Raw genomic sequence first — 20,435 nt, 5'->3', positions numbered from 1 at the left:
ATGGAAAAAGCTGAAACAGGGTCAGCAGGACACCCACGAGGATATCAATCTGCTTCAGAGGACAACAAATGGTGAGTATACATAAGATCTGATTCCCCTTTTTTATTGGTAAGGAATTGGATCTCACTGCAGAAGTGTTTTTCAAACCACTAACAACCTTGTTTGGCTTACATATGTGATTTATTTTAGTCAGTTAAATTAGAAAAACCTATCTTGCTGACAGCTTTCAATTTGGTGTTTTTCTGCTTATGTTCTACTCAAGTTTATGTCTCAAATACTGCATGCAGGAGCAACTGCCAAACTGCTTTACTGGCGTGAACATAGTTAAATAAAGTATTGCCAAAGCAGGTTGTACTATTGAGCATGAAGGTTAATTCTTGACACTGAAAGTAGTTTGACAACATAATCTCATGGTCCATATACTAACTGTTTTCAGATCATTTAACAATTTCTCACAATTGTCATAGAGATGGATCAGCGGTCATAATATGTAAGTATCATGTAGAATGGATCTCTACGTCATGTGAGCAAGTGAGCAAACTCCATCCTCGGATGAAGACCAGATGTGGTTGAAAGCTCCCGAAAAAGCTAGTCAGTGTACCTTGAGTTAAGATTAACCTGTGAAACAGGCTATACAAAGTTTACAATGTACGTTTCAAAAGTGTGAGAGAAAAAACTGCTGGATGTCTGACTGAGCGACTGTTTGCTAACTAGTTTGCCATATCAACAATCAGTTATTGCAGGTTTAACTACACTACACATAATTAAATAAAATAATACAAATCATTACAACTATAGAGGGAAAAAGACACAACCAGTAAAGCTAATACTACCAATATACTAATGTTCTTAGTATCAATAAAATAAGTGAGAAAAAACATTACACTGAATGCAGAGCACCAGACGATGTTATGAGTTTGAGTGTGTTTAACATATTGCATAAATGTGTGGTATGTTGAAATCGTCCGTGTTGAACGTAACATAACGTTGTGGTGGAGGGCTGCGGATGTTGCACCTCAGGGTGTCTGTGTGGGACAGAGACTGACACAGAGGGAGGGAGAGACAGGATCATCTTGGGTCACCAGCTGTGCCTTTGAGGCAGTAAAAAATATTTTGTTGCTGTTAGAAATTGTTTCCCTTTTGCAGTTTTGTACATGTTCCTCAAATCTTTCAGCTTTATTATAATTGTGTATAGTTATAATCATACTGTATCTGTTCAATTATTCACTTTTTCTTTTCCAGTACTGTGGTTTTGTAATACTCTAGACCTCACATTTTGTGGCCTCAGTTGTCAATTGCTGGTTGCGGTCACCTATAATTAACCCCACCTCTTTATATTGACTGTAAAATTGCCAGAATACACGCCAAAGAAGGGCGTCTTTTGCCTGAAAAGTTAATGTGGCAAACATTAAAAAGTCAAATTGGAGTGCTGTCCTAGCTTTTCATTTCATTCATTAATAACTGATGATGAACTGATGATTTGGTCTCCGATTGTTGTTTTCCCTCTTTTTATTATCATGAAATAGAGATCAATTGGGCAAATTAAAGCGTTAAAAAGGACAACAGACGGTTTCAGATATGAATAACTTGCTCTGTCCTCAGCTGATGCTTTAACCAGGGCAATTCATAAAAAACGTTAAAAAAAAACAATCAAGTCGACTCTTCAGGTCCACAGCTGTCAGCTGATCAGGCTGGTGTCAGGGCAGACCTCTTTATTTAAGTCTTGTTAATGAGCACCGCCGCTGGCCTTCTTTTTCATTTAAAGCCTTTATGTGTAAGATTTGAAAATGTCTCTCTTTGGTGACTCACATTGGTAGTAAAAATAATGCTGTGACAGACAGAAATTCATGACTCTACCCTCCCCCATCCCCCCATCAGAAAAAAGCATGTTCCCCAAAGACTGGTATTATAAAAGAAACGTACGTCAAAATGTTGACAGGACACCTCCAACTGGAGGGTCTCCAACAGGGTCATTTATTGCTCTTTGTATTATGAATCTTGATGATATTAAGGTTTATTTGTAAAAAAATGTTTCATTCCATTTCAAGTAGACATTATTTTTAATAAATTGGCCACACATTCAAATTCTGAATGATTACTTTCTTTAGTTTGTTAATTGGTACAAAAAGTGGCAATTTGTGTTTTTAAATTCCCAAATCTTGACAACTTTTTGTGACCAAAACCTGAAATACTGGACAGACGAGCGTAAACTGTTGTTGGTCAAGAAATATGTAGCTCCATCATGTAATTCCCCCTAAAATGCCAAATTTTCATTTCCGTTTACATACAGATTAAACAAATGAGATACCATGCAATGAGGGAGTTATTAGACAAGTGTATTTTTGAGATATCCAGGCTAGCTTTTCCTCCTGCTTCCATTCTTTATGCTAAGCTAAACCCAACACGTCCTGGCCTCAGCTCTATGCTTCTTAAAATGCAACTCCAAAATTCTAAACTTCTCCAGTTTCAGTTTATTCAGGGTTAGCAATACAAAAATGGTTCATCAGTAACAATACTAATGGTGAAGGCCCACTGCAAGTGAATATATCTCACGTCATCGCCTCAAACACCTCTCGCTCGTCACTGTAGGAGCGTCGCAAGCTGGTGAGTAGCTTGCTTGTTCGTAAATAAGCAACCTGCAACATTCTTCAACCATTTATGACTTTGTAAATGGTAAATGGTCTCACTTATATAGCGCCTTTCAACCTTCACGGTTACCAAAGCGCTTTACAGCTAAGTCTCATTCACCCATTCACTCACACACGACCGAGCTGCCATGCAAGGGGCTGGTCTCCATTGGGAGCAACTTAGAGTTCAGTGTCTTGCTCAAGGACACTTCAACATGACAGGGGCAGCCAGGGATCGAACCCCCGACCCGCTCTAACCAGCTTAACCGCCCGTGCGACAGTGCTAACCACTGCGCCACTATGCCTAGCAGCACTTCGTTTTCGTTTGCAACTGCAATCTTGGAGTAAAAAGGACGAATGGCAGAAATCATAATAATGATCCTCTCCTTCACAGCAGGTAAAGACTGCGTCACTTTCTCTTAGTCAGTTTTTTGACAAGTTGAAAATTGCTCGCATCCTTAAAAGGGGGGGAACTTTGCGTTGTACAGAGTCTACAGTCAGTAAGGCTTTACTCATAGGCCCAGCGGTGCTTTGAGTTAAATGCTAACATCAGCATGCCAACATGCTCACCATGACAATGCTAACATGCTGATGTTTAGCAGGTATATTATTTATCATCTTCATCACCTTGGTGAAGATAAAAAAAAATTGGTAACATGTGTTTGTTAGCACTAAACACAGAGCAGAGCTGAGGCTGATGGGAATGTCATTAGTTTTGCAGAACTGGACACATTTTAAAAAATGACATCAGAATCAGAATCAGAATCAGAATTCTGATGTCATTTTTTAAAATGGCACACTGCCGACCTACATTGCCAGAGCCACGCTGCTGGCTTTGCTACTGTGCAAATCCCCTCCTCTTTACAGCGAGACCATGTGGCCTCGTTCAACAGTCTCCGCCTTAAGTGGCTCATTCAGAAACACATATCATCCCCGCCCCCTCCTCTCTCACTCTGTCCCTCTTTCTCTTTCTCTCTCCCTCATTGTCACACAAACACGGCTCTCTCAAACCTCCACTCATGGGCTCACCCATGGTCAGAGCTGAGAAGAACACTTGTCCAGGGGAGACTGGGGGATCTAGGCTTGTATTTTCCCCACAAGGCGCCAGATGAATCCCACCTAGGGCTAAATGGAAGCGTAACACAGAACCACAGACTACTGACGTGAAGCGACCTTTTTCAGGTACTCTTTACCAATCCCTTTCCCTTAAGGTCAAAAGCAGGTTTTTCTGTCTTTATGTTTTTTCTTTTGTATAAATTGTTAGTGTTCACTACTGCAGTTTCATTTCTCAAGCAGGAAGAAAACGTATTCTTGCAGTTCAGTGACAGCTGGGCTTTTGTGGTTGCACTTGTGCTTGGCGCTTGTAGCTGTATTATGTAGGCCAAAGGTTATTGGCTACGCTGCAGTGAGAGCAGCTATTTCCCTTGTCTAGTGTATCACCTCAGGCTGTGATTATTGCTACTAAAAGCTTGCAATTGTTTTAAACAAATGCTTTTCTCTTGTGCAAATATTTGAACAGATTGCATAATAACAAACTCTTGACTCTAAATTTAAAAAGTTACTTTGACTGATAAATGCATTGTTGATGTATGATTGTTTTCAGAAAATACAAGCTGCATGCATATATTCTTAAAGGTTTTTTCAGCATCTGAAATCTTAAAGCAGAACAGCTATTGACGTTATTAAACAGCAGAGTAACAGAATGGAGTTGTGATGTGATTTTTACATACATGGTCTGAGACAGTCAGATAACCAAAACAGAAAACTGATTATCACTAAGCCCACACTTCCCTGTCGGTGGTGGACTGGGTTGTATGTTTCTGTCAAGGTTTGTTCACATGTAGAGCAAAGATATTATCTGAGGCCTTTTGGAAGACTACCATAACTTGTTGAGCCATTGGTCTTGTTTAGTCTTGCCTCCTCCTTGTATTTGTCCACTTGTCAGTATTGTTCATGCATGCTCAACTGGTGACTTTCCACCAGACTCCAGAAGGTTTTGTGATTGTCTGTTCAGATAGAAAATATCTGATAGGCAAAGAACTTGGTCACTCTGTTCCAAGGATTTACATTCCTGTGCAACTAATTTGCGATAGCATATCTGTTCCACTAGTTTCAGCCAGAAAAAAAATATTAAAAAAAAAGCTGAAACATAATAGTGGAGTATTCTGTCTGGTTATCATCAACAGCACTACGTTTTAGCCACAATAAATGTGTGGCTATAGGGATGGCAGTGTCGGTCGGTCCACCACTTTGGTCTAGACTGAAATATCACAGCAATTGTTGGATTGCCATGAAATGCTGTACAGAAATGTAGTAGATGAATCCTGCAGAGTTTGGTGATCCCCTGACCTTTCGTCTCGCACCACAAGCAGGTCACTTTCATTTGTCCAGTGCTTTGGTTTATGACCAAATGCCTGCTAAACGAATGACATTCCCATCAGCCTCAGCTGTACTTTGTGTTTAATTAGCTGTACCTGCTAAACATCAGCATGTTAGCACTGTCATTGTAAGCATGCTGAGCATTTAGCTCAAGTACAACCTCACAGGCTCACAGGTATATAGTGTGCTCACACTGGCCTATACCATGCACTTTTCTCCCACAATGCAGTGCACAAAGGAAATGGAGTAGCTGCTCACGGCTGGAAAAATAAAAATGTAAAAATAAATTGTGGGTTGTGGTGACACAGCTCCAGAAAGATCTTGGAAAACAAAAATATGTAACCAGTCCTAAGAAAGAAATTCTGCTTTCTATTTGTGAAGTTTAACTTGCAGTGACATTCCAAAGTCGCAGTTTAATGGACGTCTGATGTTGCACGTATTGTGTCATTTCCTGTTAGTATTAAGTTTTATGTATTAAGGATGTTGTTTTGTTTATATACTCACTGTTAAAACAATATAACATGATGATTAGTATGTAGTACATAGCATATAGAATTAGTATGGACCAGGGACACAGTGTTGGTCTTGTTACAATGCATTGTACTGATGTATTGCAGTAGGGTGCGTTACAATAACGATCTAGAAATTTTGACAACACTACAAAATGATATACACAAAGTTGCCTGGAGCTTCAGTACAGAAGCCTAGTCTGACCTTCACTCTCAGGTGGACAAGTATCTGCCTGCCTACGATAAAAAGTACATGATTCTAATCCAAATAGATTTTAAAAATAAAATCGTCCTCCCTGCTGCACATACACCCTGCACCTGAATACAAGATACAAAGCAGTCACTCTACTTAACGACAGCTCTTTTCTAATGCAACTGTTGATGTGGTGCTGGAAAATATTTAGGATACTTTTGCTTCCAAAATAACGGTGATTTGGGGTCTGTTGAGCAAGCAAACAGAACTGAGTCTTGCAGACGGAGTTAAGACACACACCTTCTGTAATTTTGTATCTCTCAAAGAGAAACTGGTGACACTTGAAATAAGAATGATTTCGAATATGAACAATGTATATGAACGTTTTACTTTGTAAGTAATTAATAGAGAAAGGTCTTGGAAACAGCCCTGTATACTGTGTTTTGAGATGGGGGCCATTCATCACAATGAAAGTTTCTCACCCAGCGCAAACTCCCATTATGTTTTTTTGCCTACCTGGTGTCACGACATGTTGCCATTAGTGTCACATTCCCTAGCTCCTGTGGCTCTTGACTATTGATTACACTAAGAAGATATTACACGCAAATAAAACAGCTTTTCTAAGCTCTAAAGACGTTTGACAAATATTACAAATTGTTGGTTTAAAACTTCACAATACAAAGTGTAATATTGGTCTATGGATTTCACGCACACAATTTTTACACTACTAGTCTTGACAAAAGTGCTTTTGGTTTTTGTTGTTGTTGACGTTCTAGTGGACCGCTCCAGTATGCCAGACAAGTGAAAAAATATTTGGGTGACAGATAGTCTTGTGGTTTAAGTAGTGTCTCCTTCTGCAGGAGAGTCCTTGAGATACTGAATCCCCATGTGTCTCTATTCCATGATTTGGTTTTCTGTTGTTTTGTTCATATTTAGGTTAAGGACTGGATATAACTTTATTATAACCTAATTATCACCCATGATGAAGTTGTTAGAGCTAGAGTGAGGTTAATGGTTAAGGTCAGGGTTAGTCAAATGACATGTTTTGCTACAACTAGTTTTTACTTCAGTGTAAGTGCTGTTTAGATTTGTCTGTGGACATTGAAACACAAACCTGTTCTACAAGCCATTAACAACAACAATAAGTCCTAAATAAGAATGTATTCTTGCACAACATGTCTGGTTGGACTGAAGGCTTAATAGTTTAATAGGCTTATCAGACAAAAGCAAAAAAGCTAAATAATTTAAAGCAAATTAAATCCTGTTTGAAACAAGAAGTTATTAATTGTTATTTATTTGTGCACAAAGTAAGACATTTTCCATACAATTATTAATGAATGAGATCCATTGTGAGTAAACATACTCTTCTTATATTGAGCAGTTCTGTCCCAACAGAGTGTTGTCTTCCAGGATAACAATGACACCCTTTATATGACATGAACCGAATAAATGATAAACATGACAGTTATGTCATAATGTTTAGAGCAGCGGTACCGTCTTGTCCCTGGTTTGAACATCACACCAAGTGGAGGAATGTCTCTTGTGAACAGAAACAGGATCAGGAAACAGGAAAGTCTAATGTGTGGGGACACCACTCGAGATAATCGATTGGCATCTACTATGGCAGTGGACTGTCAGAGAGATCATTTTCAGAGAGACACAGAAACACCACACAATCAAGACCAACTAATTTGTGTCGTACAACCACGTCTGAAGGTGTTTAAAGCTGTTCTGAGTGGCCACACGCGACCACGGTCATAGAGAGGAGCGACACGTGATTATCGCTCAAATATGGTATACACTTTCTTTTTTAATCCCATCAGAAGTAACTGTGAATGTCAGATTGTTGGTTTCAGAAAGTTACAAAATGATTTTTGATGCTGTTCAACCATCTAACAAGCACTTCAATAGAAGCGTACTGACGCCTAAAGAACAAAAGCATATTGGAACACCCTCCTCATGTGCCCTGTCTACACCCTTTTCAGAAAGTCAGTTCGACTCTTTATCAAACCACTGTGCCCACAGAGCATTGATGTGATACTCCTCCCATTGAATACACTGTGATTTGCTCAAGCAACTTCCAAAAGTCCATCAAGTTCATCCTCCTGGGTGAATACACCACACTGTATCACAACATTAGATTAACATGGTAGACGGCTTTTACACACCGAGTTACATTTGGCTAGCAATCTGTGGTTCATTGTCTTGCTCAGGAACACTGAAATGTGACCAACCTGCTTTACCACCAGAGCTACGGCTTTCTTAAAGGGGACCTATTTCCTTATTTTCTGTCATATAATGTTACAATGTCAGATATTCATATCAAACGTTGCCAAAGTTTAAAATAATGAGGTAAACATATGTTAAAGTATTCCCTGTGAGCAAAAAGCTCAGGCTTCAGACTGCTCTGAACGCTACGTTTCCGATGAAAGAGACAGGACATAAAATGGCTTGTTTCAGACAGAGGGGCGGCATGAAGGGCCAGTATAAGATAAATAAGGACTTTTTTGAACTGGGAATCATGCTCAGCTACTCTAGGGGTGTCCCAGAATAAAAATATAGAGCTTAATTAGCATAATAGGTCCCATAATTAGGTGCCCTAATAAGACTGTTCCCCAAAACAGGTAGTATGGCATGATGTGTGGGTTAGAAACACATTATAGACGTTGTGTAATGCTTTGAATATGACACAGTCTTTTACTGCCCAGTACACTCACGCACAAACATTAACTGACACCAGTAGTCATCTCCAACATCTTTGATTGATTTATGCAACTTGTCAGCACCAACTCAAACTTTCTTTTTATTATTATTATTCTGTCGGGCAATTTTGCCTCAATTAGATAGTGACAGGTGAAGAGAGACAGGATAGGTGGGAGACAGTTAGCTGCTCACTAACACAAACAAGATACATCATATAGTAAACAAACACTGCCTCACTTTTCATCTCTGCAGGTAAAGACTCATCTTTAATTTGTTTTGACCACATGAACTTGAGGTATGTTCACATAGAGAACTTAAGCACATGAGTTGTTTGTACTTTTTGTTTGTGCAGTGCTTGTTACAGTTTAGGCCTGGGGGCGTGAGTCATGAAGGTAAACTAAAGTCTATCTCTCTTAACAAAGTTGGTCGACTATTTACCACATTCACATGAAAGAATAAGACAATCATGGGCATCATCACCATGTCCTGAAGATGAGTTATACAACTTTTCTGGTCTACAGATGGCTAGTGTTTCATAATCTCAAATATTTGGTTGGACTGTCTCTTTAAATTTGTACTGTACTCGAAGCACGAAGATGACCATGTTGCGACTGTACAATGTCATTACAAATGATACAATAAAAACCTTTAGAATTTCTTTTTATTTAAAGCACCCCAAACATAACAATGATTATTCACTGCCTTTGACAGGGTTGTTGTCCAGTGGTCATTTTCTGTTAATCCAGACTATCCTAGGCCATTTTATCGCCAATATTAGCTGATTGTAGACATATCGTCATATATTCTGGCCGATAAGAAACAAGAAATTTGCAGTTCAGAAAGCCAAACTAGGGTAAAGTAACTCCCAAATATCAATATTAGTATCAGCCTCAAAAATCCACTGGACTGATGTATTGCCACCAGTCAAGCTTGCTGTGCAGAAGCTTTATTTAATTCTTCTTCTCAGGATTGGAAGCTTTTTAACAGTAATGTAGTAGCACACATATTTTCCAGTCTGTTTGCTTCACTCCCACATCAAATCCAAGGCAACAACACAAAAGCAACATTGATGGAAGAATTATCCTCATGCCAAGCAGCACTGACCCTCTGTTGACCTGATGCAGTAAGACTGCTGCCATTGTGTGGATTTTGATCATTAATATACAGTGATTAAATCACGCCAATATTCCTGCTGTGATCAATCTCTTATCTAAAAATAATTTTATTAACCCTTCTCTCGTTACAGTGTGATGGATAAGCATTATGGTCCAGAGATCAATTTAAAGCTGGACATGGGAACAGCCCATCCTGCACCCAGCACCCTGCCCAGAGGACAATGGTCCAGCAAAATTGAGTTCCTCTTGGCTGTTGCAGGACAAATCATAGGCCTGGGAAATGTGTGGAGGTTCCCTTACTTGTGCTACAAAAATGGAGGAGGTGAGTTTTAATTATTATTCAAAGAAGGAACAAAACCAGCTACTTTCTTCAAAAGTACACATGCAGAATGTCTAAAACAATTCAAACTGTGACAGCACTTGAGGGCAACAAATATACAAATATATGTTGACTTAAAATTGAAAGGAGAATTTTTTGTCAGTATCCAAAATCTCAGTTCAGAACTACTATGTAAATACTACCTTCATTTGTGATACCCAAGACTTGCCAAAATCTATAAAGCTCCTCCTTTTCTAAAGAGTAACTGCACCCAGACTACAAATCCTGCTTGTGCTGTCATCTAGCAGTTTCTTCTGTCTCTGTCAACATACATTCATATTCTAATAATTGTGCTCATCTCAATGTGATTCCTATAGACTTCAGTGTTCAACCAACAAACAACTTATGTGCTGTACTGTAACTCTCCTTTTTCCCAAGGGGTGTTCTTCATCCCTTATGTACTCTTCCTCTTTACCTGCGGCATCCCCCTGTTTCTCCTGGAGACGTCTCTCGGCCAGTACACCAAGCAGGGAAGTATCACCTGCTGGAAGAAAATTTGTCCCCTTTTTGAAGGTAAAGATCTAGAGTATCCATGTGAAATCAAATACATATGTGTATTTAAACATTAAAGATGGCATGGTGACGATATCTTTACAGTAGAATGCATGACATGAAGTTATTATAATTAGAGACAATGTAGTGTGAACTTTTTTTCAAATTGCAACCTCTCAAATTTAATGCGGCACATCAGAGGATTGATCTTACAAATACGCTGTCTTTCTGCAAATTAGAGCAGAGTTTTTATGTGCTCACATTGTTGCTAGAAATCTTGCAGGGATATGTGATGATATGTTGAGTCATTTGACCTGTTGGTAAAAAATTCCACAACTTAAAGATGAGAGTCCGGACAAGTTTTGACAAATTCTTGTCAAAGGGGAATCTCAGGAATTACAGGCAAACATGTGTCTCAGGAGTATTTCACGAAAAAAGTGTGGTCTTACAACATAGGGTTGCACAATGAAATGTAAGTCGTAGCCCCTTCATGCTGCACACACATAGAACCATAGAAGAAGGAACCAACACACAGAAGAAGGAATCATTGTCCATTAAATTTGACCACGTTTGAGCACCAAGCATCATTGATGTTAACACAGAGTCTTGTGTTCTGTTGGTGTGGAACACAGTCTGCCCGTCGAGTACAATAGCTTGATCCGGGATGCTGAGATGGAGCCAGGTCTCTGTGTGATGTGGGCACAACATTTTCTGATTTCCCGTTGCTGGGTTAGCCTGAGTCCCATTTCGTCTATTCCATTTTTCCTGCGACCAGACATTAGCCAGGAGTAGGCTGGGTAGTGGAGCAGCCTTCGGGCCAAGTTGGGTTAGCTTAGCTCTCTTCCATCTCTTCTTTCTAGGTTACACCTAGTTAATTTATGTTTTTTATGTTTAACATGTCTGCTGCTCAGATTCTTTAGCAAAGAAATTATTAAAAATAAAAGTTGTTCATCCAGTTTTACACCATCTTTTCTAAGAAACCCAACAAACTGTCTGGTTTGGTGAACCATTACATGCATAATCAACAGGTATTTCGTCTTTGACAGATGGATCGCATTGGTTATATATTGCCTCCTGTGAGCCATCATGGGTCTGAATGAGTTACAAATTGATGTTTATCTTTCTCATGTACACATGCAGTCGAGCAGACATGTCTTTAGTAACTTTGCAACAGTAGAAATAACAAGAACAGCCTGTTGTTGAACAGTATCCGTCACTTAGCTGCCTGTCTGTATATTGCAAAAACAATTACATACTTTTTGTGGCTAAAGTCTAGAAGGAACTGTATTCCTGTGTGCCAAACAAAATACAAAATAAGTCAAGCAACATTTACTGTAATATTTTCCTTTTTCATACATTTTTTCACATTTTTATATATTATTTATATTATTATTGTTTAATACGTTTTTTAATACTTGAGTTTTATTTTATTTGTTTTATACAGCATTTAAATGTGAGGTAATGTAATCACTTTAAAATTTGTTGATTTTTGTATATTTAATCACTGTAATTACTGCAATATTTTCCTTTTTCATTAAAACTTCAAAATGTTCTGTTCCAATTTTTTAGTTCATATATTTTTATATTATGATTATTACTATGCTTATTACAAATCTAGTATTATTGTAATTGTTTGTTTAATAGCTTCAAATTAAACTGGTTTATGTATAATTAATCATTAATCAAATTAGTCTTTAATATTTTGGCACAAAAAAGACTCAATAACAAGACATCACAGTAAAATACTATATTTAGTATGTTACTTTAATTTATTCTAAAAGTTTTTGACAGCCATAATTAGATGTTGTTTACTTTCAAGTGTTAAAGTGATTAAATACTTTTTGTTTGTTTGTTTGTTTCCAGGGATGGGTTATGGCAATCAGGTGGTTGTTTTATACTCCAGCATCTATTACATCATCATATTGGCCTGGGCTTTCCTGTATCTCTTCTTCTCTTTCAACTCTGAACTTCCCTGGGCGAGTTGCAGAAACAGCTGGAACACGGGTAGGTCCCAGTCTGTGATCTGACTGAATAAACACACATGGAAACAAACACTCGTTATCATGAATCTTTGTGCAAATGCAATGAGTCATTATTGCACTAAAGTGTGGTGAAATCATCATGGCTGATTATTTCCCTTTCAGTGTTCAGTTTTATTGTGTTAGGTGTCATATTACTCGGTGCTTTAGAGATAAATCATCAAAGGTCCAGCTGCTGGAAACATTTTAAGTGTCAAGGGGCCAGGTTTGCTCTGCCTGTTCAACTTCAGGTTACATAACATACTTAAAGATCCCCTCCAGACACAAGATGTCTCTTACTTCCCTGAAAAGTCCATGTATGTTTTTAAGTTTCCACATCATACTTGTGTAAATTCCCTCCTTCAGATACCACACATTATTGTTATTTTAAACAATTTAAATACAAGCACAATTTACATGCAGGAATAAAAAAAGAGAGGGATATGATAGGAGTACAATAGGTTGTCTCTTAATTCAACTTAAATATGTTGCCAAAGGTCTAAAGGCTTTTTACAAAGGAAGAATTTGATATTGTGCGTATACGTCCTTGAATGCCTTGTTTAAAACATCCTGTTTTCCATTGCAACAGAAACCTGTGTGGAGTTTGATCGCAGGGCTTATCATTCAAACTGGACTGTAGCCGAAAATGCAACATCACCAGTGAGAGAGTTTTGGGAGTGAGTATGAAAATTAAATCCAAAAATTCAAATATGACAATAAGCTCTGAAACTCTCAGACTTGACATTTATGAATTATGAATGAAAATGTGATTTGCAGGAGAAGAATTTTGAATGTCACAGGAAGTGCGCATGAGCTAGGCGGCATCCGATGGGAGTTGGCTCTGTGTCTTCTGTTGTCCTGGATCATCTGTTACTTTTGTGTCTGGAGAGGAGTAAAGTCCACAGGAAAGGTAGGACAAGGACATTAGGACATGTTGTATGCAAAGTACCAAGCAACTCTTAACTGTTAAAGGACAACGCATTAGGAATGGGATAACAATACTTTTGGCCAGCAAACATTCTCTTCAAAAACACTGCAATCACTTTGCAAGATACAGTGCCTCTATTGCTACAATTAATTACAGGTTGAGAAGATGATACAAAGTTCATGGTTGATCATAAATGTTTCCAGGCATCAAAATAAAGTTTACCAGAAGAACAGTCAGTCCACCACTTCGTTCCAGACTGAAATATCTCAACAACTGTTGAATCAATTTCTATGAAATTTGGGCAGATATTGTTGGTGGCCAGAGGACAAATCCTTTTCATCTAACGCCACCATGAGGTTGACATTTGTGGTTTGAGTGAAATATCTCAATAACTGTTGGATGGATTACTATGAAATCTGGTGCACATTTTCATGCCCCCTCAAGATGATATTCACTTGTGATCTCTTAACTTTTCATCTTCTCCAACATCAGGTCAAAATTTCAGTTCGTCTGACACTTTGGTTTATGACCAAATACTCGCAAACCTACTGACATTCCCATTTGCCTCAGCAATGCTTCTTGTTTTGTGCTAATTAGCAAATATTAATTTAGCATGCTAACATGCTAAACATGCTAAATTAAGAAGGTGAACATGGTAAACATTTAAAACACCTGCATGTTAGCATTGTCATTGTTAGCATGTCAGCATGCCGACATTAGCGTTTAGCTCAAAAGACTGCTGTGCCTACGTACAGCCTCACAGAGCTGCTAGTGCTGCTGTAGACTTTAAAGCTACAGTATGTTTTCTTAATAATTCAAGCGCCTGCACCTTTAGGCTTTTGGGTGGTGAAGTGTGGTTCCTATAACTTCTCCACAGGATCCAGTGTAAGTGAGGATTATTATGTGTTTGATGTATGCTACAATACCTCAAACCAACTGAAATAAAGCAATGCTGAATATTAGTTCTGGAGCGCAACACAGCTATCGATGATCATAATTTTGCCATAAATAAACCCCTCACCATGGCTCTCCCACAGGTAGTTTACTTCACTGCCACATTCCCATATGTGATGCTGGCGGTGTTGCTTGTTCGTGGACTCACGTTGCCTGGGGCCTTAGATGGGATCAAGTTCTACCTCTACCCAGATCCATCCCGCCTCAGTGATCCACAGGTACGAGCAGTTTTCACTAGGATTTGATGATATGTGGCTCTACTGAAACTACCGCCTCTTCATTACAAACACATGTTGTTTGGATAAGCAAACACAGCAGTTTATTTGAAGTTTCCAAAAAAAAAAAACGCTGACACAAACATGAACACAACATTTAATACATATGACATATTGTAAATACGCAAAGCTACTTCAGTGGAAAGTTAAGAGGGAAACAGAGTTCAGGAGGTTGAAAGCATGGGTTACTCATACATTTTTTTCACTGAAACTGTATTTGCAGGCTTTGCTGATGTCATTGAAGTCGACAGCTGTGTAAAACATTAGCAAATGTTCATGAGGGGGTTCTGTCCAGATTTACTGTAGAGTTGCAACATACAATAAAAGCCTTAAATATATGTAATTTATTGTAGATGAAAACATGCCCTTTGTCTTTCAGGTATGGATGGATGCTGGCACACAGATATTTTACTCCTATGCCATTTGCATTGGGTGTCTAACTGCACTTGGCAGTTATAATAAGTACAACAATAACTGTTACAAGTAAGTTTGACATAATATCTATGATGTGTTTTTCAGTTTGGGTACAAAACACACAAAATAAAGAACACATTTCAGTACAAACAGTAGCAGCTACAGCAGGCCAGTGATTTTAAAAGCACAATAGTTCGCAACAAGATTCATACAAAATTATATGACAAGCAACATTTTTATTACATGTAATACAGAACTAAATTTCAAAATACACCTCAGAGCCTAATGTGGCCAGAACATATGAGCCCATTTTGGGCAATATATTTCAGAGTAATTTAAACAAATGGGAAACCCCATCGTGTTGAAGTATAGTTTCCTTCAAAAATATTTCAGGGATTCAGGAGTCAAATCCAAACATTTAATTTCCCTTGTTAGGCCAGTTTAGGATGAGAGTCACAACTACGGAACGCAAAATGTGAACATTTTATACATTTAATACAAAATAAAATATTTTTGTCTTTTTGTTTTTAGGGACTGTGTGTACTTGTGCCTTCTGAACAGTGGGACCAGTTTTGTAGCTGGCTTTGCCATCTTCTCTGCACTGGGATTCATGGCATATGAGCAGAACACAGACATATCAAAAGTGGCAGAGTCAGGTGAGGATATAGATATATTTGGATAATAACAGCAACTGAGAATACGACAAGGAATTAATGAACCATTCAATTACTGAGCATTGTAGTTTTAGGCCATAAGAGAGACTCAACTGCAGAAAAATAATCAGATGTCCGTTATTTCTTTTGGCTCATTCTCACTGCAGGTCCCGGCTTGGCGTTTATTGCTTACCCTCGAGCAGTCGCCATGATGCCTTTTCCTCAGCTCTGGGCCATATTCTTTTTCATTATGATCATCCTGCTGGGACTGGACAGTGAGGTGAGCTGACTCTTCCTTAGAACTGAGAAAATCAGAACAGCAGTTTTGTTTCTCTCTTGAAAGTTTTAAGTTTTCAATATAGGATAGTGTGTCTTTAATGATCGTGAAATAAAATTGTGAATGCATTATGTTCAGGGTGACGTGGAGAAAAGCTACAGTAATAATAATAGGTTGCATTTGCCTTACATTTGTGATGCATACATTGCGTTAGTTACCAGAATACCTAAAAAACTAGCCAAAGGATTTGAATGAATTTTGATAAGTTCAGCATTGGGCAAAGAAAAGATTAATCATTTTTATTAATGTGGATTCAGATCAAGGATCAGATGCAGGAGATTTTGAAAGGGTTTCTTAACATTGTGAGAACATTTCATCATGAACTACTGCACTTACTAATATGACAACAAATCTGGCTCATGTATCCCATCATTTTTTGTCACTTTGTGTATTTTGATGCAGATCCGGATCCGGATGCAGATTTAAAAAAAATCTTATCTTTATCATTATTAAAAAAATAATTATGCAGCCTTGGCAGAGGTATGCACTCCCTGAGTACTTACTAAATTATTATGAAATCATCTCTGCAAAGTTTGTATGGATGTGTGCAGCATGTGCAGAGTCAATGTGTAACTGTGAGGTCTGTGTTTCAGTTTGTAGGTCTGGAAGCAATCGCCACAGCAATTTCTGACATGAATCCTTCCTTCTTCCACGTTGGCCATCGACGGAAACTTCTTCTGCTCGCTGTCTGTGTTGTTAGTTTCTTCATGGGCCTTGTGATGGTCACAGAAGTAAGATCAAATTAAAATGTCACACCACTTTTACAATAAGCTTTTTTCCCTTACGTTAAAAGACCACAACACAACAGCTAACTGAGGTCCCATCTCACACACAGGGAGGACTGTACATCTTCCAGTTGTTTGACTACTACGCCTGCAGTGGGATGACTCTACTCCTCTTTGCCACATTGCAGTCTGTGTGTATTGGATGGGTTTACGGTGAGTTAATGAACAAGAGGAATGTCCAATGGTTTCTTTACTGTGACAATGAATTCGTTCACCACAGTGTTTCCATCCACTTACAGGTGCAGACCGGTTTTATGAAAACATAGAGGACATGATTGGATACAAGCCTTTTCCCCTGATTAAGCATTGTTTGAAATACATCACTCCAGTAATATGCATGGTGAGTTGCAGTAAAAGTTCACTCAGTCAGTTGCCAATTGACCATTAGCTAAGCCCCCCCCCCCCTCCCCCCCCACCCCACCCCCATAGTTACTGTTGCTACGCCTGTCAAGCCCCTGTTGTGTAACAGCACAATAACAGTGTAGATTTACTTCTTGAAAATCACTGATTTGCAAAACAATGATTCCTTGATTTGAAACATAAGTAGACACAAGCAGGCTTCTCATTCCTAAAGGGCGACCATTGGTTTTGCTGGCTGAAATACTGGAAGATTTCACCTGTAGCTAGCTATCGAATAAGCTAACTTTAGCTCCATATTAGCTTAAACTCTGATAGCATCCAGGGCCAGCTTCCACATAGTGGGGAAATTCTACACAATGGATCTGCTAGTTGTGAACAGGGCTTTTTTTAACGTAACTTGTAACCCCACAAACCACTGTAGTTAGTTTATGATGAGCTCCTTGGCCTTGGAAGTAATGCTATAATACTGTGGTTTGAAGCTAGTTAGCACATGACATGCTAACAATTGCAGTTTACATTAGAGCAAATATACACACTGTTTAATCCATTCCTGACACTTTTTCTCTTGTGTTTTTGGTTTGGGAACTAAAGAAAAACAAAATATATATGAAGCGCATCACTCTTACTACAGCCCCGTGAATGCATTTGTTCAATTTAAATTATTTCACTTTCACTCCTTTGTAGCTTGAGGTGATTTGGGGTTCATTTAACATTTTGTAAACTGTCTTCCCAAGACTTGAACTGTTTTCTCCATGACTACTTTCAGGGAACATTTGTTTTCTCCTTGGTCAAATACACTCCTCTGAAGTTCAACAACACAGCTGAGTATCCATGGTGGGGCTATGCTCTTGGCTGGTGGTTCACTCTCTCCTCTACACTCATGGTTCCTCTCTTCATGCTGTACAACGTAAGCATCACTCCCGGTACACTGCGACAGGTAAGCTGTTTGTATATGTAAATGGGTCAACATGTCTCCAAAAACCTGTGTTTTTTTTATTAAAACCTATATTCTTCTTTGTTAGAGGATCTCCATCTTATGTACTCCAGCAGAAGACCTTTCTTTGAACAAATCTGAGAAGAAAGCGCATGAACTGCTCAACTTGGCCTCATCCTCTGACAGCATGGTGTCCTAAAGACGAACCGGAGCAGCTTCAGATACCTGAAACACCGTGAGGCACAAGGAAAAGCTTGCCTTCAATCCAGTGGTCCTACTTTATGTTATTTTCAAAGCAGTGGTTCCCAATCCTTTAGGTGCTTGACTCATCAGTGCTGTCAGCGAGTGCGAGTAGGGCTGTAACTAATGATTAATTTCATTATCAATTGAGCTGTTGTTTTTTTACGATTAATTGTTTCGTGTTTGAATGAAAATAGTGACAAATGCATATAAAAACTTCCCAGAGCCCAAAGGGATGTCTTCAGATGTCTTGTTTTGTCCAGATCAGAGTCAACAACCAAAATACATTCAATTTACAATAATATAAAACAGAGAAAATCAGCAGATCCTCTCCTCTGAGAACCTGGAACGAGATAATGTTTGGAATTTTTGCTTGATGAATGAAAAGCAATAAATCGATTAGTATTCTGTCTGGCTAGCTCTACTAGCAAGTGGACCTTAAAACTTTAGATTATCTCAATGACCCAAAGGTCATGAATTAACTTTCATGCGCAAATTCAAACTGATATTTGTAATTGTTACTTGTTTGAAGAAAAAGAGTTGAGAATATGAGTGTTTTTTGTTTTGTTTTGTTTTGTTTTAACCAGTTGGTTTAACTATTTGGAGTTATGTAACGTTGACAAACACTGATAAAGACTGATAAACACACGCCAAATAAGCCATAGAGATTGAAAATTCAAGTCACTTTAAGGTCACTGAGAATGACATAAAGTAAATTTCAAATTGTCATTGTAAATTATAACCAAATAAAGCAATGACATTAAAGAGTAAAGGTTATCCAGCAATAAAGGTCAGATTCAAGCCGTGGACACTGCATGCACCTTAGCTGACTGAGCCACCAGGCTGTCCCAACACTAAAGTGTCTCTGACCTGTACAGAGTACTGGTAATGCCAACTAGTTCGACTGTGATGATGGAAGTACCAAATGCATAAGAGTAACGCCATGCAAACCTGTTGGCTGCAACGGTCAGAATCACAGGAATTTTAGGATGGATATTTTTAACGGAGTTGTATAGATTATATTTTTACTGCAGTCTCAACTTTAAGATTGTTTAATTATAGTTTTTATACAAAATACTCATTTATCAAGTTTGTAGGTTAATGTTTGTATAATTTTGTATCATTCATATTTCATGTATCATTGAAAGTTTGGGCAATAGTTCCTTGTATAACACATAAATGCTGTAATATGACATTTTTCACATTTATAATTAGTTTTTTAAAAGAAAATGTCAGAAAGTGTGAATTTATGTTTAAATTGACAAAGCCACATTTTATTTTTATCACCAAATGTTAACAGTAAATACATCATGAACAAACAGTTAGTTAATGTTTTATTAATGGAAGTGTGTGATTGAATTAAGTTGTTTCATGATTTAAATCTTATTAAACTCTGCCACTCTTTAAATACTGTCCATGAATGAGGCAATCGGGTATTAATGTGATTCATGTGATTATTTTTAGACCATTAAAAATCAACTATTTGTAAATTAAATTGTTTGTAAAATGTTATTTGTAATTTGGAAATAATTCAAAAATGATTTGTTTTGTGAACCCTACACAGATGGTGAAGTGTATAGAGCCCATTAAAGGAGTCAAAATGCATAATCTGTTTTGTCCTTGAATGCACCAACACAAGGAATTTTCAAACAATTTCCAACAAAGCTGAAACACCACACATCAATAACTTAATCTCACCACAGAATCCGTTGAGTAGTTCTGAGGCTTTTGATCAGATCACATGATCTTCATCAGCAGATGGAGTTTGTCCAGTTGTCAAGGAACTGTAGAGTTTTTGAGCACTTTGAGGACTTCTCATCTATGTTGGCTTTAAAGCTGAGGTTCACCGTTCATTCTTGACCTTGGAAACAGCAGTTGAATAAACAATCTCACCACGAGGTCCATTTAGTAGCTTAGTAGCAATCATTTCACATGATCTTCTTTCTTTAAGTTAACATGGACAAGAGGTCCATAAATGCTGGAGGTGCAAAAAAGCAACCATTTGCCATATCAACTTAAAAGGTGATGATATGTCAGTGTTGCGTTCACAGCTTATAAATAACAAAAATCAGTGTGGTAAATGTCAAATGTCATTACACTGTAAAATATTGACCTAGAATTTGAAGAATGACATCTTTCT

General features: G+C 38.1%; 1 protein-coding gene across 2 annotated transcripts; it reads left to right on the top strand.

Moving 5' to 3' along the window:
• slc6a22.1 (solute carrier family 6 member 22, tandem duplicate 1) lies at positions 1–20,070 on the top strand. 2 transcript variants are annotated; one of them, XM_070901958.1, is made up of 15 exons: positions 1–71; positions 9,658–9,848; positions 10,284–10,418; positions 12,261–12,401; positions 13,005–13,092; positions 13,193–13,325; positions 14,381–14,515; positions 14,952–15,055; positions 15,518–15,642; positions 15,807–15,919; positions 16,570–16,707; positions 16,812–16,914; positions 17,001–17,101; positions 17,888–18,058; positions 18,144–20,070. In XM_070901958.1, the coding sequence occupies exons 1-15, from the start codon at positions 1–3 to the stop codon at positions 18,252–18,254; spliced, it is 1,860 nt and encodes a 619-aa protein (XP_070758059.1). In that variant the 3' UTR covers positions 18,255–20,070. The 2 variants fall into 2 exon arrangements, with proteins under 2 accessions (XP_070758059.1, XP_070758060.1); XM_070901959.1 differs by lacking the exon at positions 1–71 and adding an exon at positions 3,706–3,809.
• Positions 20,071–20,435: the final 365 nt, after the last annotated feature.

The sequence above is a fragment of the Enoplosus armatus genome, chromosome 3 (genome assembly GCF_043641665.1).
Source record: "Enoplosus armatus isolate fEnoArm2 chromosome 3, fEnoArm2.hap1, whole genome shotgun sequence".
Classification (NCBI taxonomy): domain Eukaryota; kingdom Metazoa; phylum Chordata; class Actinopteri; order Centrarchiformes; family Enoplosidae; genus Enoplosus; species Enoplosus armatus.
Note: the sequence above shows the minus strand (reverse complement) of the source record. Positions and strands in the feature narration are given on the sequence as shown.

What these genes read in the sequence shown, in the direction of transcription:
- slc6a22.1 (XM_070901958.1), top strand. Translation starts at nt 1, where the DNA reads ATGGAAAAAGCTGAAACAGGGTCAGCAGGACACCCACGAGGATATCAA. An exon ending in TACAACAATAACTGTTACAA is followed by an intron (nt 15,056 to 15,517) that starts GTAAGTTTGACA and finishes TTTTGTTTTTAG; the next exon opens with GGACTGTGTGTACTTGTGCC. An exon ending in TGCTGGGACTGGACAGTGAG is followed by an intron (nt 15,920 to 16,569) that starts GTGAGCTGACTC and finishes TCTGTGTTTCAG; the next exon opens with TTTGTAGGTCTGGAAGCAAT.